The 23471-nt window shown below is 42.6% G+C and overlaps 1 protein-coding gene across 3 annotated transcripts; it reads right to left on the bottom strand.

The window, feature by feature from the left end:
• Positions 1-192: 192 nt before the first annotated feature.
• LOC106567746 (uncharacterized) lies at positions 193-6819 on the bottom strand. Of its 3 annotated transcripts, none has more exons than XM_014137407.2 (10): positions 6682-6819; positions 5565-5595; positions 4731-5452; positions 3866-3913; positions 3101-3370; positions 2839-2874; positions 2678-2734; positions 977-1046; positions 684-742; positions 193-603 (listed from the first exon to the last, which is right to left on the bottom strand). In XM_014137407.2, the coding sequence occupies exons 3-10, from the start codon at positions 4975-4977 to the stop codon at positions 584-586; spliced, it is 807 nt and encodes a 268-aa protein (XP_013992882.2). In that variant the 5' UTR covers positions 4978-5452; positions 5565-5595; positions 6682-6819; the 3' UTR covers positions 193-583. The 3 variants fall into 3 exon arrangements, with proteins under 3 accessions (XP_013992882.2, XP_045559706.1, XP_045559716.1); XM_045703750.1 differs by having other exon boundaries at positions 691-742; XM_045703760.1 differs by lacking the exon at positions 4731-5452.
• Positions 6820-23471: the final 16652 nt, after the last annotated feature.

The following is a 23471-nucleotide window of genomic DNA, read 5'->3' as shown; positions in this document are numbered from 1 at the left end:
GTGCAGCACAAAAGGCAGGCGTCCGTCTTTAGAATTATTACCATTACAGCTCCCAAACTTTATTAGCCATGTGCTCTCATCAAACAGCAACCGTACTCTGAGCAAACAGGATCCACCATGCCTCTAGACTGCATCTCTCCCTGTGGGCAGCTGTCTAGAACTACAAATGACAGGGTTTAAAATACACTGAGCTCAATTTACATGATCAGTTTATTCTTCATTCATCCGCATTATTCTTAAAATAAAGTGGTGATCCTAACTGACCCAAGACAGGGAATTTTTACTAGGATTAAATGTCAGGAATTGTGAAAAACGGAGTTTAAATATATTTGGATAAGGTGTATGTCAACTTCCGACTTCAACTGTAGGTAAGCATATGGATAACCTATATAGGAAAGAAAATATAAGTTTCTAAAGGCATGCACTATCATTGTAACTTTTTTCCCTTAGAAGTTTCCAGCACAAACGATACAATTGTAGTTTCTACTAGTGTTACCAACTCATAAGACATGTTTGTTTGAAAATGTAGAATGCTTCACTGTTCGTCTCCCAAATGCTCCACTGCATGTTCCTCATACTTTTGTCATCTACAGAGCTTCAGGCCTATAGAAAGAAATGAAAATGGATCAAAACCCTTACTTAGGCCAATAAGAATACAATTTTGTTGTTAATAGCCGTCTTACCCATCACCTGAGGGATAGGGTTGGTCAAATTTGTCCCCCATCTCCTCTCTTGACGATCGCTGTAAAAACACAAAAGGGAGAGAGAAAATAACATTGAGCCATAAAAGTTTAGCAATTTTATTGGTTGTAGCTGTTTTAATAAATACATTAGCATTTTATTGTATAGAATGTTGTGGTTAGATTATGATATAAAATAGAGAATAGCCTTCCTAATTATAACTTGATATTTTAAAGAGGTCATAAAATCTGGATAAGAGGACCCTTAAACTATTAATCTTAAATTGTGTACATACCGTTCAATCTTGCGATAACAGAAACGGATTCCCAACACTGACACGAGGCCAATCACAGCACAGGAGACCACTATGGATAAACATAAACTCAGCAACAAAAAGAAACGACCCTGTCTTTCAAAGATAATTTGTAAAAATCAAAATAACTTCACAGATCTTCATTGTAAGGGGTTTAAACACTGTTTCCCGTGCTTGTTCAATGAACCATAAACAATTCATGAACATGCACCTGTGGAACGGTCATTAAGACACTAACCGCTTACAGACGGTAGGCAATTAAGGTCACAGTTATGAAAACTTAGGACACTGAAGAGGCCTTTCTACTGACTCTGAAAAACACCAAAAGACAGAGGGTCCCTGCTCATCTGCGTGAACGTGCCTTAGGCATGCTGCAAGGAGGCATGAGGACTGCAGATGTGGCCAGGGCAATAAATTGCAATGTCTGTACTGTGAGACACCAAAGACAGCACTACAGGGAGACAGGACAGACAGCTGATTGTCCTCGCAGTGGCAGACCATGTGTAACAACACCTGCACAGGATCGGTACATCCGAACATCACACCTGCGGGGCAGGTACAGGATTGCGGCAACAACTGCCCGAGTTACACCAGGAACGCACAATCCCTACATCAGTGCTCAGACTGTCCGCAATAGGCTGAGAGATGCTGGACTGAGGGCTTGCAGGCCTATTTGTAAGGCAGGTCCTCACCAGACATCACCGACAACAGCGTCGCTCACCTATGGGCACAAACCCACCGTCGCTGAACCAGACAGGACTGGCAAAATGTGCTCTTCACTGACGAGTCGTGGTTTTGTCTCACCAGCGGTGATGGTCGGATTTGCGTTTATCGTCAAAGGAATGAGCGTTACACCGAGGCCTGTACTCTGGAGCAGGATCGATTTGGAGGTGGAGGGTCCGTCATGGTCTGGGGCAGTGTGTCACAGCATCATCGGACTGCGCTTGTTGTCATTGCAGGCAATCTCAACACTGTGCGTTACAGGGAAGACATCCTCCTCCTTCATGTGGTATCCTTCCTGCAGGCTCATCCTGACATGACCCTCCAGCATGACAATGTCACCAGCCATAATGCGCGTTCTGTGCGTGATTTCCTGCAAGACAGGAATGTCAGTGTTCTGCCATGGCCAGCAAAGAGCCCGGATCTCAATCCCATTGAGCACGTCTGGATCGGAGAGTGAGGACTAGGGCCATTCCCCCCCAGAAATGTCAGGGAAATTGCAGGTGCCTTGGTGGAAGAGTGGGGTAACATCTCACAGCAAGAACTGGCAAACCTGGTGCAGTCCACGAGGAGGAGATGCACTGCAGTACTTAATGCAGTGGGTGGCCACACCAAATACTGACTGTTACTTTTGATTTTGACCCCCCTCCCTTTGTTCAGGGACACATTATTCCATTTCTGTTAGTCACATGTCTGTGGAACTTGTTCAGTTTGTCTCAGTTGTTGAATCATCTTGTTATGTTCATACAAATATTTACACATAAATAAACACAGTTGACAGTGAGGAGGGTTCTTTTTTTGCTGACTTTATTTTCATACTTTAAAAAAACTACAAAATATATTTTGGTCTTGACATTCTCAACTGTAGTATAAAAAAAGAAAGAAGGTAATTTGTGTTTATTCAAGTTACACAAAACACCAAAAATATATTTAAAAAAACACTACTGGTACATAGATACATACCAATACCGGCAATCCCACCAGGGTTGAGGGTACCAGAAATCTCACCAGGGATAAGGTCTTAGGGGATACAAAATCATATTTGATTTAGAAATATGGTATTGATCTTTATAGGTGAATATCACTTTCTATTTTCTAACATCAATGTTTTAACAGATGTTTACCTGTTACACGATCAACAGTCTTCATGGCTGGGCAGTCTGTCATTTAAACAGTTCATGATTATAAACATCAATCGAGGGAAGGGTATTTAAATTACTTATTTATAGAATAAGAAATCACATTTAAAAAAACAAAAGACAATATGCAACTGTGAAGATACATTTCCCATCCTGACAGTTGAATAGTAATGTTATATCAAAATCTGTTTTGTCACATTGCTTTAATTCACTATTGAGTCCTAATTTAGCCATATGTTATACTTACCAACCATAAAGATGTTTCTCAATCGGATGCCATCAACTTCCCAGTCGAGCAGCCCGGCTGCTTCCCAGCTGTCTGAGCAAAAGAGGATTATATCTCTGATATCAGCAAGACACACAACGCATCTCTGACTCTGAGGAGGTGGCGCAGAGGTGGTGGAACAACTTGTGAGGTTTTCAATGGGGTTACTTCTCTGATACACTATGGTGTCATTCGATCCATATATTGTCTGCACTTTTGCACATCTGTCGTCACTGCAGGCTGAACAGCTTCCTGAGATAACACGAAAAGGAGACGTGGATGAACACAAAGGCAGCAAGTAGGAACATTAAAATGAACACATTTGGAATATTACATTTTCCTCAGAAGGTTGATCATATAGATGGATTTAACTTTAAAATCTCCATTACATTTTTATTGATGGATTTGAAAATAATAGTAAAATGCCACACAACTAAAAATCTGTGGTTGCTTTAGTTGTTTAAAGCAGTACATATCTCATACAGGGTGGGAAAGAAAAATAGGGAGAGGGTGAAACGGGGGGAGTGAGAGAATGCCTCTACTAGTATAAACTGATCACACAGCCTCACTTACAGGAGTGTTCCTGAGAGAGTGTGTTCCACTTCCTGCATGTGTGTCAGTCAAGTTGAGCTCATTACATGACTGGCTGCTCTATCAATCTAAACACACATCAGAATGTATAGAGCTTTTCATTGCAAAAATCATCTCAACATTTAAAGAGCAAACGGATAAAAAGGCAAAGCTCACCATCAGAGTGTTGAATTAGTGCAGTGATGATTAAGAACTGAAGAAACACTGGAAACACAGGACATTATGGTTATTTTGTTTTTGTTTTCATTGTTGTAACAATCACCAAAAGCGCCTATTTTGTTCAACGTTATTGATTCCAACACAAGCTGGAATAGAACATGAAAGAATTGAAAAAGTAGCAGAAGTACTGCAAACACAGTGTACTGTTTGACAGCGTGATAGACTGTTTCATCAACGTGAAAGAGAGGATGGCATTGGTGTTTCTCTACAAGTAGGGCGAGTCAACATGTCTTTTTCTACTTGCACGAGCACACAGAAATCCGAACTATTGACAGCCACATGATATTTAGTTTACGTTAATTGGACTAAATTGTTTTTGATATCTTTTAGTTGTCACTGTATTAGACTAAGCAGAGGTGATTAGATGATGTTGAAGTTGAAATGGTGCTGGAATAGTGGAGGCAGCTCCTGTTTTCTTCGACTTGCGGTAACTCTCCGTGGTTCTAAATCAATAGTATAGTGGTCAGACAATTTCGGAAACATTAACTTGCTTGACCATGCTGAAGCTCATGTAACGGTTTGTTAAATGAAATATGCTTGCTTTGTGGACTTCACTGCACTGAGGTTGCTCTCTGGTTTTGTGATGAAACAAAGGTGTGTTTTAAAAACAATTCTGCCTCTGTGTCTTCTTATTGTCTCGGCCTTAGGCCAATATATCACGGTCGCAAGGCATATGAACTAACAGGTTTATAGAGTAAACAACGCAAGTATCACAACACATGGCTTGGCTTCCCCAGTGATGTTTACCCACGCACCACTACTGCAAACACGTAACAATGCAAGTGAAAGGAAAAATAAATACCAGTATATTTCACATGCTCCATCCCAGCCACTCTACTTCTGTAAAAGGTCATTTTCATTTGTTGACGAGGAGCTGCAAGTTCACCCAGACACTGAGTAACAGGAAGTTGCTGGGTGACAGGAAGTGGGAGGCCTTTTGACTCCTGACTTTGAGCCATGGTTAATTTAAGATTTGGGGCCTCTTCATCTCTTCTGTAGGTAGCAATGTTCCATTTAGCCTCTCTCTTGTAACCTGTTACACCATCCATTATTGCTGGGCTTTTCTTTGGAACCAGAGCTAGATCCAGAGCCTCATTGTATGATGGTCGGGGATGGACTGCCTCAGCATCTTTTCCAGTGGGTGGGGGTGGGGGGGGGCGCTGCTAACACCCCCATTTCGGACTGGTGATCCCCTGAAGACTCATACATTTTCTTTACCACTGTAGAGAGACAACCTGGGCGGGTAGATCTCTGGTCAGTCCCATGAGTGTAGAAATCATCCACCATTTTTCTTAACATGACCAGAGAACTCGATGATCCTCAGGGCTTTCAGACACTTGCACGGGTAGATTAGCACAAGTAACAGGCACTCCTGGTGTCCTGTAGCTGTTGAGTCCTTTTATTCTCTCTGTTTTGCTAGGGATAGGCCTTACAAAACTGTCACTCTCAGCTTGATGTGATGTTTTCTCAGGGTAATGATCAGTCCAGATGCTGTGCTGCATATCTGCTGAGAAGCAAGCACACCTATACAAAGACATTTAATCAATTTATCTTCTGGGTTAACCTGCCATGGTCAATGCCAATCCATGATCTAAGCAAACGTGCACACACACACACGAGTTATTTGTAGACTTACCCACTTTCCTGAGCATGCTGCAATGATCCACCTGTGGGGTAAATAAAAAGAGTAATTGTGAATCATTATCGTGACGTTGGGAAACGTAAATAGGGGCCTGGACAATATGATGTAGGCCTAGTTAAATTCATCAGCCATTAAATGCTTACACATTAATAATCTACTGCCAAATAACGCCAAGCATAATAAAACGCTACGTTTTTGTACAGTGAGTTGCGTTATGGACCTTGTGATGTCTGAGGACAGGTCTTTTTTCTTTACTAGGCTACTAACTATTGTAATTGTAAATGGCATGTCACACGTTATTGGAGTTACACGCGCCTTATCTACAATATTTTTTTTTTTTAAACAGGTCAAGAGAAATAGCACAGGCTAATATAAATACAAAAGTCCTACTATAATAGCTTATATTTGACCAATTACACACATTAAATAGGATAACGATTAAGCTGAATTAACCATTAATCTTCAAAAATGTGATAATCATAAATGATGTCGATGATTCACCTGGCAAAATTGAAGTCGTATTAAAATTACGAGTTTAAGGCAGGCAAACATTTATTTAGGACTACCCCACGAAATACTGGCTATTCTGCACGGGCTACATATATATTTTTTTATGTTCCGTTTAGGCTATGCTTAATAGTATTCATTGCAATTCTGACTGTCACCCAAGTTCATAGACATTTTTTTATGAAAGACACCCTTAAACGTATTATTTTATGACCTCGGCTTATCATGCAAAGCCAAATGTTTTTTTTTTTTTTAAACAGGCCTGTTTAGGCTATTCGATGCAGACTGAGACCCCCGCTGTGAAAATGTATAAACTTCGATTCAATTTTAATATGCTAAAATGGGCTTTTCTAGACAGCATTATCAAAGACTATGATAACTAACCCCATACAGTTTTCGCCTTTCCTCAGTGACCGTATTATCGGAGAACAATTATCGGGCTTCTGCGCGCAACATGTCTACAAAGTTCAGAAATAGCTTAGCAGGCCTAACTCAGCCCAACCGGTACCGTTAAACTCCGGAACGTATAGGCTATTCCGAGCACAATAATGAACATTGAAATCATACAAGTTAAGGTAGATGATATATTTGAATGTAGACTTACTCAACTTTGTGATAATAATAAGCGTTGTCGCCAAGTTTGAGTGAGCCCAGTACGTATCAGTTGTCCGGTGTCGCCTACAGTATGCTTTAACTTTAATGCTTTTACTTTCAAGGAAATACACATGCTGGACTGGATAGTATCGGTATGATCCTTATATAAAGAGTAATTGAACTTAATTGAAATATGAGAAACATCTCCTCCTGGTGCTTCAAATGTGCATGTGCATAATAGACCTATTCATATTAGCCTACAAATAAAGCTGTATTACACATAGAAACCCGGTTCTAAAGGGCTCTTCTACAGGGGCAAGGGTTCCTTCTCTTTGGAATAAAGGCTTCTAAACTTTGTTGGGTGAAAAGGTTCTACCTGGAACCATAAAGGGTTCTTCTACATGGACAAGCTGAAGGACCCTTTATTGTTCTAGGTCAGGTATTCCCAAACTGGGAATATATATATATATATATATATTTCACCAAACAATTTATATTTTCCAACGGGTGTTTTTTTTTCTTGCCTGAGTAGCCTCGTTTCACTACCCAAAAATAAAATGAAACTATCTAGTGTTCAGCGAAATAATAACAACACAATGTGTAATACAGGTAGCCTAGTCAAATAATGATCATCCAATCACATTAACCGTAACTCTCTCGCTGGAATTCCACTAACCGTCCGTATGTAGGCAAACGTAGCTGCTGCTCATTCCGTTTGTTTGAAAATGAATATATATTTTTTTTAAAGTAAGGCCCGCGTCCATAGATACACATATCAGCTCTACTGGTAGTACTACTACTACCAGCAGTACTACACCTGCACCTGTCGATGACACAAGTTGTTCTGCTTCCACGAGCACATCCAATGCTAGCATCAGTAATTCTACATTAGTTGTTAGCCCAGCAAGCATGGACACTGACAGTTGTGAATCTGATGCAGCCGAAGAGCTACTGCCCCCTTACCTGGAAAAGCACCGAACAGACCGGGACATTGGACCATCGAAGAGGCGCAAATATGATGAGAATTACATTGATTTGAGGTTCACTTATATTGGGAGTAGTGCCTTTCCTCAGCCACAGTGTTATATTTACAAAAGTATTATCTCACAACTCGATGAAACCTTCACTCTTGCGCAGACATTTGGAAACAAAACATGCCAATTTGAAAAATAAGCCACAGGAGTTTTTTGAGTGAGAATTAAGATGATTTTTGAGTAGTAAGACATGTATAAAAGCAACAGATACCATTAATAAGAAGGGGCTAGAAGTGTCTTATATGGTGAGCTACCAAGTGAGTAGGACAGGCAAGCCTCATACTATTGTGGAGGACTTAATTGCTCCTTAATCTGCTGCAGCAGATATGGCTGGGACAATGCTGGGGGAAAAGGCAAACAAACTATACAGACAATGTCTTCATCAAACAACACTGTTTTACGACACATCAGTGACGTGGCAGGAGATGTTATGAAAAAATTACTGTTTTGCATACAAGCCAGTGAATTCTATGCGTTAACAGCTGGATGAGTCAACAGATGTGGCGGGCCTGGCACAGCTCCTGGTATATGTCCGTTACGTTTCTGGGGGGTCAATTAAGGAAGACATCCTCTTCTGGAAACCAGGACAACAGGAGATGATATTTTTTAAGTACTGGACAGCTTTGTGACATCAAATGGACTTTAGTGGTCAATATGTGTTGGCATCTGTACTGTTGGCACAAAAGCCATGACCGGGAGACATAGCGGAGTGGTAACTCGCGTGCAAGCAGTTGCTCCCGACGCCACTTGGGTAAACTGCAGCATCCACCCAGAGGCTCTTGCTGCCAAGAAAATGCCTGACAGCTTGAAAAACATTATGGACACTACAGTGAAGATGGTTAACTTTGTTGAAGCAAGGCCCCTGAACTCTCATGTATTTTCTGCACTATGCAATGACATGGGCAGCGACAATGTAACGCTTTTACAACATACAGAAGTGTGCTGGTTATCAAGGGGGAAAGTATTGACACGTTTTTTTTAATTGAGAGACGAGCTTAAGGTTTTCTTTACTGACCATAATTTTCACTTGTCTGACCGCTTGCATGATGACAAGTTTCTCACACGACTGGCCTATCTGGGTGTTTTTTCTCGCCTGAGTGATCTGAATCTAGGATTACAGGGACTCTCCGCAACTATATTCAGTGTGTGGGACAAAATTGAGGCTATGATTAAGAAGTTGGAGCTCTTCTCTGTCTGCATTAACAAGGACAGCACACAGGTCTTAACATCATTGTATGTTTTTTTGTGTGCAAATGAACTCAAGCTTACGGACAATGTCAAATGTGATATAGCGAAGCACATGAGTGAGTTGGGTGCGCAATTACGCAGGTACTTTCCCAGAACGGATGACACAAACAACTGGATTCGTTATCTCTTTCATGCCCTGCTTCCAGTCCACTTACCGATATCTGAACAAGAGAGCCTCATCGAAATTGCAATAAGCGGTTCTGTGAAAATTGAATTTAATCAGAAGCCACTGCCAGATTTCTGGATTGGGCTGCACTCAGAGTATCTTGCCTTGGCAAATCACGCTGTTAAGACACTGATGCCCTTTGCAACCACTTACCTACAATACTGTTCAAAAGTTTGGGGTCACTTAGAAATGCCCTTGTTCTTGAAAGAAAAGCAACTTTTTTGTCCATTAAAATAACATAATATAATAGCTTATATTTGACCAATTACACACATTAAATAGGATAACGATTAAGCTGAATTAACCATTAATCTTCAAAAATGTGATAATCATAAATGATGTCGATGATTCACCTGGCAAAATTGAAGTCGTATTAAAATTACGAGTTTAAGGCAGGCAAACATTTATTTAGGACTACCCCACGAAATACTGGCTATTCTGCACGGGCTACATATATTTTTTTATGTTCCGTTTAGGCTATGCTTAATAGTATTCATTGCAATTCTGACTGTCACCCAAGTTCATAGACATTTTTTTATGAAAGACACCCTTAAACGTATTATTTTATGACCTCGGCTTATCATGCAAAGCCAAATGTTTTTTTGTTTTTTTTAAACAGGCCTGTTTAGGCTATTCGATGCAGACTGAGACCCCCGCTGTGAAAATGTATAAACTTCGATTCAATTTTAATATGCTAAAATGGGCTATTCTAGACAGCATTATCAAAGACTATGATAACTAACCCCATACAGTTTTCACCTTTCCTCAGTGACCGTATTATCGGAGAACAATTATCGGGCTTCTGCGCGCAACATGTCTACAAAGTTCAGAAATAGCTTAGCAGGCCTAACTCAGCCCAACCGGTACCGTTAAACTCCGGAACGTATAGGCTATTCCGAGCATAATAATGAACATTGAAATCATACAAGTTAAGGTAGATGATATATTTGAATGTAGACTTACTCAACTTTGTGATAATAATAAGCGTTGTCGCCAAGTTTGAGTGAGCCCAGTACGTATCAGTTGTCCGGTGTCGCCTACAGTATGCTTTAACTTTAATGCTTTTACTTTCAAGGAAATACACATGCTGGACTGGATAGTATCGGTATGATCCTTATATAAAGAGTAATTGAACTTAATTGAAATATGAGAAACATCTCCTCCTGGTGCTTCAAATGTGCATGTGCATAATAGACCTATTCATATTAGCCTAAAAATAAAGCTGTATTACACATAGAAACCCGGTTCTAAAGGGCTCTTCTACAGGGGCAAGGGTTCCTTCTCTTTGGAATAAAGGCTTCTAAACTTTGTTGGGTGAAAAGGTTCGATCTGGAACCATAAAGGGTTCTTCTACATGGACAAGCTGAAGGACCCTTTATTGTTCTAGGTCAGGTATTCCCAAACTGGGAATAATAAATATATATATATATTCCATTTATATTTTCCAACGGGTGTTTTTTTTTCTTGCCTGAGTAGCCTCGTTTCACTACCCAAAAATAAAATGAAACTATCTAGTGTTCAGCGAAATAATAACAACACAATGTGAAATACAGGTAGCCTAGTCAAATAATTATCATCCAATCACATTAACCGTAACTCTCTCGCTGGAATTCCACTAACTGTCCTTATGTAGGCAAACGTAGCTGCTGCTCATTCCGTTTGTTTGAAAATGAATATATATATATATTTTAAAGTAAGGCCCGTGTCCATAGATACACATATCAGCTCTACTGGTAGTACTACTACTACCAGCAGTACTACACCTGCACCTGTCGATGACACAAGTTGTTCTGCTTCCACGAGCACATCCAATGCTAGCATCAGTAATTCTACATTAGTTGTTAGCCCAGCAAGCATGGACACTGACAGTTGTGAATCTGATGCAGCCGAAGAGCTACTGCCCCTTACCTGGAAAAGCACCGAACAGACCGGGACATTGGACCATCGAAGAGGCGCAAATATGATGAGAATTACATTGATTTGAGGTTCACTTATATTGGGAGTAGTGCCTTTCCTCAGCCACAGTGTTATATTTACAAAAGTATTATCTCACAACTCGATGAAACCTTCACTCTTGCGCAGACATTTGGAAACAAAACATGCCAATTTGAAAAATAAGCCACAGGAGTTTTTTGAGTGAGAATTAAGATGATTTTTGAGTAGTAAGACATGTATAAAAGCAACAGATACCATTAATAAGAAGGGGCTAGAAGTGTCTTATATGGTGAGCTACCAAGTGAGTAGGACAGGCAAGCCTCATACTATTGTGGAGGACTTAATTGCTCCTTAATCTGCTGCAGCAGATATGGCTGGGACAATGCTGGGGGAAAAGGCAAACAAACTATACAGACAATGTCTTCATCAAACAACACTGTTTTACGACACATCAGTGACGTGGCAGGAGATGTTATGAAAAAATTACTGTTTTGCATACAAGCCAGTGAATTCTATGCGTTAACAGCTGGATGAGTCAACAGATGTGGCGGGCCTGGCACAGCTCCTGGTATATGTCCGTTACGTTTCTGGGGGGTCAATTAAGGAAGACATCCTCTTCTGGAAACCAGGACAACAGGAGATGATATTTTTAAGTACTGGACAGCTTTGTGACATCAAATGGACTTTAGTGGTCAATATGTGTTGGCATCTGTACTGTTGGCACAAAAGCCATGACCGGGAGACATAGCGGAGTGGTAACTCGCGTGCAAGCAGTTGCTCCCGACGCCACTTGGGTAAACTGCAGCATCCACCCAGAGGCTCTTGCTGCCAAGAAAATGCCTGACAGCTTGAAAAACATTATGGACACTACAGTGAAGATGGTTAACTTTGTTGAAGCAAGGCCCCTGAACTCTCATGTATTTTCTGCACTATGCAATGATATGGGCAGCGACAATGTAACGCTTTTACAACATACAGAAGTGTGCTGGTTATCAAGGGGGAAAGTATTGACACGTTTTTTCTAATTGAGAGACGAGCTTAAGGTTTTCTTTACTGACCATAATTTTCACTTGTCTGACCGCTTGCATGATGACAAGTTTCTCACACGACTGGCCTATCTGGGTGTTTTTTCTCGCCTGAGTGATCTGAATCTAGGATTACAGGGACTCTCCGCAACTATATTCAGTGTGTGGGACAAAATTGAGGCTATGATTAAGAAGTTGGAGCTCTTCTCTGTCTGCATTAACAAGGACAGCACACAGGTCTTAACATCATTGTATGTTTTTTGTGTGCAAATGAACTCAAGCTTACGGACAATGTCAAATGTGATATAGCGAAGCACATGAGTGAGTTGGGTGCGCAATTACGCAGGTACTTTCCCAGAACGGATGACACAAACAACTGGATTCGTTATCTCTTTCATGCCCTGCTTCCAGTCCACTTACCGATATCTGAACAAGAGAGCCTCATCGAAATTGCAATAAGCGGTTCTGTGAAAATTGAATTTAATCAGAAGCCACTGCCAGATTTCTGGATTGGGCTGCACTCAGAGTATCTTGCCTTGGCAAATCACGCTGTTAAGACACTGATGCCCTTTGCAACCACTTACCTACAATACTGTTCAAAAGTTTGGGGTCACTTAGAAATGCCCTTGTTCTTGAAAGAAAAGCAACTTTTTGTCCATTAAAATAACATAATATAATAGCTTATATTTGACCAATTACACACATTAAATAGGATAACGATTAAGCTGAATTAACCATTAATCTTCAAAAATGTGATAATCATAAATGATGTCGATGATTCACCTGGCAAAATTGAAGTCGTATTAAAATTACGAGTTTAAGGCAGGCAAACATTTATTTAGGACTACCCCACGAAATACTGGCTATTCTGCACGGGCTACATATATTTTTTTATGTTCCGTTTAGGCTATGCTTAATAGTATTCATTGCAATTCTGACTGTCACCCAAGTTCATAGACATTTTTTTATGAAAGACACCCTTAAACGTATTATTTTATGACCTCGGCTTATCATGCAAAGCCAAATGTTTTTTTGTTTTTTTTAAACAGGCCTGTTTAGGCTATTCGATGCAGACTGAGACCCCCGCTGTGAAAATGTATAAACTTCGATTCAATTTTAATATGCTAAAATGGGCTATTCTAGACAGCATTATCAAAGACTATGATAACTAACCCCATACAGTTTTCACCTTTCCTCAGTGACCGTATTATCGGAGAACAATTATCGGGCTTCTGCGCGCAACATGTCTACAAAGTTCAGAAATAGCTTAGCAGGCCTAACTCAGCCCAACCGGTACCGTTAAACTCCGGAACGTATAGGCTATTCCGAGCATAATAATGAACATTGAAATCATACAAGTTAAGGTAGATGATATATTTGAATGTAGACTTACTCAACTTTGTGATAATAATAAGCGTTGTCGCCAAGTTTGAGTGAGCCCAGTACGTATCAGTTGTCCGGTGTCGCCTACAGTATGCTTTAACTTTAATGCTTTTACTTTCAAGGAAATACACATGCTGGACTGGATAGTATCGGTATGATCCTTATATAAAGAGTAATTGAACTTAATTGAAATATGAGAAACATCTCCTCCTGGTGCTTCAAATGTGCATGTGCATAATAGACCTATTCATATTAGCCTAAAAATAAAGCTGTATTACACATAGAAACCCGGTTCTAAAGGGCTCTTCTACAGGGGCAAGGGTTCCTTCTCTTTGGAATAAAGGCTTCTAAACTTTGTTGGGTGAAAAGGTTCGATCTGGAACCATAAAGGGTTCTTCTACATGGACAAGCTGAAGGACCCTTTATTGTTCTAGGTCAGGTATTCCCAAACTGGGAATAATAAATATATATATATATTCCATTTATATTTTCCAACGGGTGTTTTTTTTTCTTGCCTGAGTAGCCTCGTTTCACTACCCAAAAATAAAATGAAACTATCTAGTGTTCAGCGAAATAATAACAACACAATGTGAAATACAGGTAGCCTAGTCAAATAATTATCATCCAATCACATTAACCGTAACTCTCTCGCTGGAATTCCACTAACTGTCCTTATGTAGGCAAACGTAGCTGCTGCTCATTCCGTTTGTTTGAAAATGAATATATATATATATTTTAAAGTAAGGCCCGTGTCCATAGATACACATATCAGCTCTACTGGTAGTACTACTACTACCAGCAGTACTACACCTGCACCTGTCGATGACACAAGTTGTTCTGCTTCCACGAGCACATCCAATGCTAGCATCAGTAATTCTACATTAGTTGTTAGCCCAGCAAGCATGGACACTGACAGTTGTGAATCTGATGCAGCCGAAGAGCTACTGCCCCCTTACCTGGAAAAGCACCGAACAGACCGGGACATTGGACCATCGAAGAGGCGCAAATATGATGAGAATTACATTGATTTGAGGTTCACTTATATTGGGAGTAGTGCCTTTCCTCAGCCACAGTGTTATATTTACAAAAGTATTATCTCACAACTCGATGAAACCTTCACTCTTGCGCAGACATTTGGAAACAAAACATGCCAATTTGAAAAATAAGCCACAGGAGTTTTTTGAGTGAGAATTAAGATGATTTTTGAGTAGTAAGACATGTATAAAAGCAACAGATACCATTAATAAGAAGGGGCTAGAAGTGTCTTATATGGTGAGCTACCAAGTGAGTAGGACAGGCAAGCCTCATACTATTGTGGAGGACTTAATTGCTCCTTAATCTGCTGCAGCAGATATGGCTGGGACAATGCTGGGGGAAAAGGCAAACAAACTATACAGACAATGTCTTCATCAAACAACACTGTTTTACGACACATCAGTGACGTGGCAGGAGATGTTATGAAAAAATTACTGTTTTGCATACAAGCCAGTGAATTCTATGCGTTAACAGCTGGATGAGTCAACAGATGTGGCGGGCCTGGCACAGCTCCTGGTATATGTCCGTTACGTTTCTGGGGGGTCAATTAAGGAAGACATCCTCTTCTGGAAACCAGGACAACAGGAGATGATATTTTTAAGTACTGGACAGCTTTGTGACATCAAATGGACTTTAGTGGTCAATATGTGTTGGCATCTGTACTGTTGGCACAAAAGCCATGACCGGGAGACATAGCGGAGTGGTAACTCGCGTGCAAGCAGTTGCTCCCGACGCCACTTGGGTAAACTGCAGCATCCACCCAGAGGCTCTTGCTGCCAAGAAAATGCCTGACAGCTTGAAAAACATTATGGACACTACAGTGAAGATGGTTAACTTTGTTGAAGCAAGGCCCCTGAACTCTCATGTATTTTCTGCACTATGCAATGACATGGGCAGCGACAATGTAACGCTTTTACAACATACAGAAGTGTGCTGGTTATCAAGGGGGGAAAGTATTGACACGTTTTTTTCTAATTGAGAGACGAGCTTAAAGTTTTCTTTACTGACCATAATTTTCACTTGTCTGACCGCTTGCATGATGACAAGTTTCTCACACGACTGGCCTATCTGGGTGTTTTTTCTCGCCTGAGTGATCTGAATCTAGGATTACAGGGACTCTCCGCAACTATATTCAGTGTGTGGGACAAAATTGAGGCTATGATTAAGAAGTTGGAGCTCTTCTCTGTCTGCATTAACAAGGACAGCACACAGGTCTTAACATCATTGTATGTTTTTTTGTGTGCAAATGAACTCAAGCTTACGGACAATGTCAAATGTGATATAGCGAAGCACATGAGTGAGTTGGGTGCGCAATTACGCAGGTACTTTCCCAGAACGGATGACACAAACAACTGGATTCGTTATCTCTTTCATGCCCTGCTTCCAGTCCACTTACCGATATCTGAACAAGAGAGCCTCATCGAAATTGCAATAAGCGGTTCTGTGAAAATTGAATTTAATCAGAAGCCACTGCCAGATTTCTGGATTGGGCTGCACTCAGAGTATCTTGCCTTGGCAAATCACGCTGTTAAGACACTGATGCCCTTTGCAACCACTTACCTACAATACCGTTCAAAAGTTTGGGGTCACTTAGAAATGCCCTTGTTCTTGAAAGAAAAGCAACTTTTTTGTCCATTAAAATAACATCAAATTGATCAGAAATACAGTGTAGACATTGTTAATGTTGTAAATCAGCGGTCCCCAACCCCCGGGTCGCGGACCGGTACCGGTCCGTGGGTCATTTGGTACCGGGCCGCAGAGAAAGAATAAATAACTTACATTATTTCCGTTTTATTAATTATCTGAGTCTGAACGATGTTTTATTTTGAAAAATGACCGGATTCCCTCTGTTACATCCGTTTATGACTTACTCTTGACGCTTGTCTCGGTCACGTGATACGTTGGATTTGTGGGGATGGCGCGTGAACAGAGGTATATTTGACTTGTTTCAAACATTCGTGGGGATTTTGGAAGAGACTGAGTGTTATATCTAGCCTAGCTGTAGAAGAATGCACATCTGCACAGTTTCACATTGTACATCACTCTGTCATTTTAATGACATGTGCCACTCATTCTGACAACCCATTAATCCGTAAAGCAGCACACTGTCGTAAACCATAACATTTATATTACATTTAAGTCATTTAGCAGGCGCTCTTATCCAGAGCGACTTACAAATTGGTGCATTCACCTTATGATATCCAGTGGAACAACCACTTTACAATAGTGCATCTAAATCTTTTAAGGGGGGGTTAGAAGGATTACTTTATCCTATCCTAGGTATTCCTTAAAGATGTGGGGTTTCAGGTGTCTCCGGAAGGTGGTGATTGACTCCGCTGTCCTGGCGTCGTGAGGGAGCTTGTTCCACCATTGGGGTGCCTGAGCAGCGAACAGTTTTGACTGGGCTGAGCGGGACTGTGCTTCCTCAGAGGTAGGGGGGCCAGCAGGCCAGAGGTGGATGAACGCAGTGCCCTTGTTTGGGTGTAGGGCCTGATCAGAGCCTGAAGGTATGGAGGTGCCGTTCCCTTCACAGCTCCGTAGGCAATCACCATGGTCTTGTAGCGGATGCGAGCTTCAACTGGAAGCCAGTGGAGAGAGCGGAGGAGCGGGGTGACGTGAGAGAACTTGGGAAGTTTGAACACCAGACGGGCTGCGGCGTTCTGGATGAGTTGTAGGGGTTTAATGGCACAGGCAGGGAGCCCAGCCAACAGCGAGTTGCAGTAATCCAGACGGGAGATGACAGGTGCCTGGATTAGGACCTGCGCCGCTTCCTGTGTGAGGCAGGGTCGTACTCTGCGAATGTTGTAGAGCATGAACCTACAGGATCGGGTCACCGCCTTGATGTTAGTGGAGAATGACAGGGTGTTGTCCAGGATCACGCCAAGGTTCTTAGCACTCTGGGAGGAGGACACAAGGGAGTTGTCAACCGTGATGGCGAGATCATGGAACGGGCAGTCCTTCCCCGGGAGGAAGAGCAGATCCGTCTTGCCGAGGTTCAGCTTGAGCTGGTGATCCGTCATCCACACTGATATGTCTGACAGACATGCAGAGATGCGATTCGCCGCCTGGTTATCAGAAGGGGGAAAGGAGAAGATTAATTGTGTGTCGTCTGCATAGCAATGATAGGAGAGACCATGTGAGGATATGACAGAGCCAAGTGACTTGGTGTATAGCGAGAATAGGAGAGGGCCTAGAACAGAGCCCTGGGGGACACCAGTGGTGAGAGTGCATGGTGCGGAGACAGATTCTCGCCACGCCACCTGGTAGGAGCGACCTGTCAGGTAGGACGCAATCCAAGCGTGGGCCGCGCCGGAGATGCCCAACTCGGAGAGGGTGGAGAGGAGGATCTGATGGTTCACAGTATCAAAGGCAGCAGATAGGTCTAGAAGGATGAGAGCAGAGGAGAGAGAGTTAGCTTTAGCAGTGCGGAGAGCCTCCGTGACACAGAGAAGAGCAGTCTCAGTTGAATGCCCAGTCTTGAAACCTGACTGATTAGGATCAAGAAGGTCATTCTGAGAGAGATAGCAGGAGAGCTGGCCAAGGACGGCACGTTCAAGAGTTTTGGAGAGAAAAGAAAGAAGGGATACTGGTCTGTAGTTGTTGACATCGGAGGGATCGAGTGTAGGTTTTTTTCAGAAGGGGTGCAACTCTCGCTCTCTTGAAGACGGAAGGGACGTAGCCAGCGGTCAAGGATGAGTTGATGAGCGAGGTGAGGAAGGGGAGAAGGTCTCCGGAAATGGTCTGGAGAAGAGAGGAGGGGATAGGGTCAAGTGGGCAGGTTGTTGGGCGGCCGGCCGTCACAAGACGCGAGATTTCATCTGGAGAGAGAGGGGAGAAAGAGGTCAAAGCACAGGGTAGGGCAGTGTGAGCAGGACCAGCGGTGTCGTTTGACTTAGCAAACGAGGATCGGATATCGTCAACCTTCTTTTCAAAATGGTTGACGAAGTCATCCGCAGAGAGGGAGGAGGAGGGGGGGGGGGAGGATTCAGGAGGGAGGAGAAGGTAGCAAAGCGCTTCCTAGGGTTAGAGGCAGATGCTTGGAATTTAGAGTGGTAGAAAGTGGCTTTAGCAGCAGAGACAGAAGAGGAGAATGTAGAGAGGAGGGAGTGAAAGGATGCCAGGTCCGCAGGGAGGCGAGTTTTCCTCCATTTCCGCTCGGCTGCCTGGAGCCCTGTTCTGTGAGCTCGTAGTGAGTTGTCGAGCCACGGAGCAGGAGGGGAGGACCGAGCCGGCCTGGAGGATAGGGGCCAGAGAAAATCAAAGGATGCAGAAAGGGAGGAGAGGAGGGTTGAGGAGGCAGAATCAGGAGATAGGTTGGAGAAGGTTTGAGCAGAGGGAAGAGATGATAGGATGGAAGAGGAGAGAGTAGCGGGAGAGAGAGAGCGAAGGTTGGGACGGCGCAATACCATCCGAGTAGGGGCAGAGTGAGAAGTGTTGGATGAGAGCAAGAGGGAAAAGGATACAAGGTAGTGGTCGGAGATTTGGAGGAGAGTTGCAATGAGATTAGTGGAAGAACAGCATCTAGTAAAGATGAGGTCAAGCGTATTGCCTGCCTTGTGAGTAGGGGGGGGAGGTGAGAGGGTGAGGTCAAAAGAGGAGAGGAGTGGAAAGAAGGAGGCAGAGGGGAATGAGTCAAAGGTAGACGTGGGGAGGTTAAAGTCACCCAGAACTGTGAGAGGTGAGCCATCCTCAGGAAAGGAACTTATCAAGGCGTCAAGCTCATTGATGAACTCTCCAAGGGAACCTGGAGGGCGATAAATTATAAGGATGTTAAGCTTGAAAGGGCTGGTAACTGTGACAGCATGGAATTCAAATGAGGAGATAGACAGATGGGTCAGGGGAGAAAGAGAGAATGTCCACTTGGGAGAGATGAGGATTCCAGTGCCACCACCCCGCTGGCTCGATGCTCTATGGGTATGCGAGAACACGTGGGCAGACGAAGAGAGAGCAGTAGGAGTAGCAGTGTTATCTGTGGTAATCCATGTTTCCTTCAGCGCCAGGAAGTCTAGGGACTGGAGGGTAGCATAGGCTGAGATGAACTCAGCCTTGTTGGCTGCAGACCGGCAGTTCCAGAGGCTGCCGGAGACCTGGAACTCCACGTGGGTCGTGCGCGCTGGGACCACCAGGTCAGAGTGGCAGCGGCCACGCGGTGTGAAGCGTTTGTATGGCCTGTGCAGAGAGGAGAGAACAGGGATAGACAGACACATAGTTGACAAGCTACAGAAGTGTTGTTTCTTGTATTATTGTCTCTTATAACAACGTATAGTATGACGTACAGCACGTCGTACCATACATAACATTTCCCCCCCCTTTCCAAAACCAGGGACTGGTACCATATATAAAATGTCCATAGGGCAAGAACCTAGATTGATACCTGTAAGAAATAAACATTAACCCTTAAACGGAAGGACTCTCCAAACTAGCCAGTTCAGTCCATTAACCTGGAGGTTGACTAAGACACCTACCGGAGCCTAAGAATGTAAAGAGGTCAAGTAGTCCCCCAGATGAGCAGGGCGAGTTCGTGCCCGCATAGGCCTTTCTTCAACCGCCACCGCTTGTGGCTCTGGCCCTTGGGGAGCCTACAGAGGCTGGGGTTCGGGTGGTAGTGGTGGGGGAGGTCCATCCGGTGGCGTCTCTGGCCTGCATGTCTGTTTTGTGTGCATTCGTATTCCTCGAGGGGCAGGGACTTTTCTGAGGCGGCTGGCGTGCCAGCGTGATCCATTGCTCAACATGAATGTGGCGGGCCCCAGTTGTCGACTGACCTGCAAGGGGTCCGACCAGAATGAGGCCATTTTGTTGCACCGCTGAGGCCGTCGGGCTCGGACCCAGTCAGACACTTGGATGATCGACTTCTTCACCTTGTGTGCCTTGTCAAAACGCTGTTTCATTGCTCTTTGGTGCCTGGTCACTGCCTGCTGTTCTTGGGTGCACCTAGCCGCCGGTTCTGCTACTCTCTGTGTTCTGAGTCTGTCCAGTGGCAGTTCCATCTCACGACCTAGCATGAGGGATGCCGGGGAGACCTGTGTTGTTGTGTTTGCTTGCTCTGTAGTGCATTAGCGTTTGATTCAAAGCAGTTTGGAACGTGCACCCCTGGGCCAGGTGCGCTCTGATGCCGTTCTTCAGCGTTTGGTTGAAGCGTTCCACCCCTCCGTTAGCTTGTGGGTTGTAGTAAGCCGTGCGGATGTGTTTGATTCCCTTGTTGCTGAGATATGAGGAGAACTCGGCAGAGGTTAGCTGGGGCCCATTGTCCGTGGTAAGGGTGAGGGGTAGGCCCCACCTTGTGAACAGGCTGTCTAGGATGTCCACGATGGCCTGTGCTGTGACAGTTACATTTTTCCATTTTAGTCATTTAGCAGACGCTCTTATCCAGAGCAGGGGCGAAAATCTGATATCAACTTTGGAGGGGACAATTACATGAAATTGAGCAATTCCTGAGGGGGACACCAAAAGTAGTGCTGTAACACATAGCCTACATTGTAATATGGTAAATGTATATTGAGGAACCAAAGAAATAAGGTGTTTGCCGTACTCCTAACTACCGGTACCCAAAACTACACAACTAATCACAACAGCAATACCATTGCCTTTAACCTCTTGGGGCTAGGTGGGACGCTAGCGTGCCACCCGTGGTGCACTCCATCAACAGCAGGTGCATTTCAAGAGCGGCAAATTTGAATCCAAATAAATGTCAAAATTCAAATTTTTCAAAAATACAACTATGTTACACCATTTGAAAGATAAACATCTCCTTAATCTAACCACGTTTTACGATTTCAAAAAGGTTTTACGGCGAAAGCATAAATTTAGAGTATGTTAGGACAGTACATTTACAAGAGTTGTGTGTAATGTTTTGTCAAGTCAAAGACAGGGTCACCAAAACCATAAAACCAGCTAAAATGATGCACTAACCTTTTACAATCTCCATCAGATGACACTCCTAGGACATTATGTTAGACAATGCATGCATTTTTAGTTCTATCAAGTTCATTTTTATATCCAAAAACAGCGTTTTACTATGGCATTGATGTTGAGGAAATCGTTTCCCTCCAATAACCGGCAGTCAAGTCAGCGTCAGAAATTAAATAATTAAAATTAGAAAACATTGTTAAAATATTATATTGTCATTTAAAGAATTATAGATTTACATCTCTTGAACGCAATCAACTTGCCAGATTTAAAAATAACCTTACTGGGAAATCACACTTTGCAATAATCTGAGCACTGTGCCCAGAAAAATACGCGTTCGCGATACAGACTAGACGTCATGTTGGGGAGATCTAAAATCGAAAATACTATGTAAATAATCCATTACCTTTGATTCTCTTCATCAGATGTCACTTCCAGGTATCACAGGTCCATAACGAATGTAGTTTTGTTCAAAAAAAGCTCATCATTTATGTCCAAAAATCTCCGTCTCGTTAGCACATGATGTAAGCCAGCCGGACTTCTCGTCATGAACGAGGGGAAAAATATATTTCCGTTCGTTCAAACATGTCAAACGTTGTATAGCATAAATCATTAGGGCCTTTTTTAACCAGAACATGAATAATATTCAAGGTGGACGAATGCATAGCCTTTTATAACGTATTGGAACGAGGGTACCCAACATGAAGTAGCGCGCCAGGTGTCTAATGGGACATCACCGTTCCATGGCTCTTGTTCGGTCAGATCTCCCTCCAGAAGACTCAAAACACTTTGTAAAGGCTGGTGACATCTAGTGGAAGCAATAGGAAGTGCCAAAATATTCCTAAACCCCTGTGTTTTTCAATGGGATAGGTTTAAACTCAATACAACACATCAGGTATCCACTTCCTGTCAGAAAATGTCTCAGGGTTTTGCCTGCCAAATGAGTTCTGTTATACTCACAGACACCATTCAAACAGTTTTGGAAACTTTAGAGTGTTTTCTATCCATATATAATAAGTATATGCATATTCTAGTTACTGGGTAGGATTAGTAACCAGATTAAATCGGGTACATTTTTTTTTATCCAGACGTGCAAATGCTGCCCCCTAGACCCAACAGGTTAACCCTTTCACGCGTGAGTTCCAAATATCTCTAACGGTTGCCACAGCGTGAGTTTTTTTTGTGCACGTGATGTTAGAATGTTCTCTCCATTCCAGAATGTGATTGTTACGTAACAGTGCATTTAATCCGCGCTGCCCTCAAACCAAAGCACGCAGACTGTTTTTATTTATAGGCTGTTTCAACTTCAATTTCAAATTATTTTCTAACAAGTTTTTATTTTCTAAGAACAGTTTGAATTTAGGTGTGTTCCGCCTCCTCATTCATTCACATAAAAATAGTCATTTTTACTTTTGCGGACAATTTAATTTTTGGGACATTTCTGACCCGGACAAAATTCCCCAAGCACTTTCCAATTGTTTGTGCAGTTCAAGTCTGCAGACATTTGCTAATCTCCCGTCAGAACAGGATCTGCACACGTGTTCACATTTTCCATCTGTTGCCCTCATTGTTTTCGTTACTAATAATAACTTTGGAAATGTGTGCGTTTCTATCAAAGTAAGTGCATTATTACGTTGTAATAGTTTATGTATGTCGTTTCTATTGTAGCGTACTGTATGTATGGAGCATAATAGATTTGTGTATATTCTTTATAACCGCGGACACGTGAGGTAACGTTACTCATTTTATAACCTTTATGTTATATTCAATCGTAGCTACCATTTTTCTATCAGCTCTGTAAAACAACGCTAATTGCGTCAGAGAAGTATTATCTTGTGTTGTATTTTGAAGCTACATGGCCTTATGACTCCCTAGTGGCGCAGCGGTCAAAGGCACAGCACGGAGTCAAAGGCACAGCACGGTGCTAGAGACGTCACTACAGACTCCCTGGTTCAAATCCATGCTGCGTTTCTAAGTAAGTGCCTTATTACGTTATAATAGTTTCCGTATGCCGTAGCGAGAATAATGTATACTTCTTATAAGCGAGGGGACGTTACTCATTTTATAA

This window comes from Salmo salar, chromosome ssa02, assembly GCF_905237065.1.
Source record: "Salmo salar chromosome ssa02, Ssal_v3.1, whole genome shotgun sequence".
Lineage (NCBI taxonomy): Eukaryota > Metazoa > Chordata > Actinopteri > Salmoniformes > Salmonidae > Salmo > Salmo salar.
The sequence above is the reverse complement of the archived record's forward strand: the minus strand, read 5'-3'. Positions and strand labels throughout refer to the sequence as shown.

Excerpts from the sequence above, each read along its gene's own strand:
- LOC106567746 (XM_014137407.2), bottom strand. The coding sequence starts at position 4,977 with ATGGATGGTGTAACAGGTTACAAGAGAGAGGCTAAATGGAACATTGCT. Across the intron at positions 1,047-2,677 it reads TGGTGGGATTGCCGGTATTG|TGGTCTCCTGTGCTGTGATT; the intron begins GTATGTATCTAT and ends GTTTATCCATAG. Across the intron at positions 743-976 it reads TGTTATCGCAAGATTGAACG|CGATCGTCAAGAGAGGAGAT; the intron begins GTATGTACACAA and ends GTGTTTTTACAG.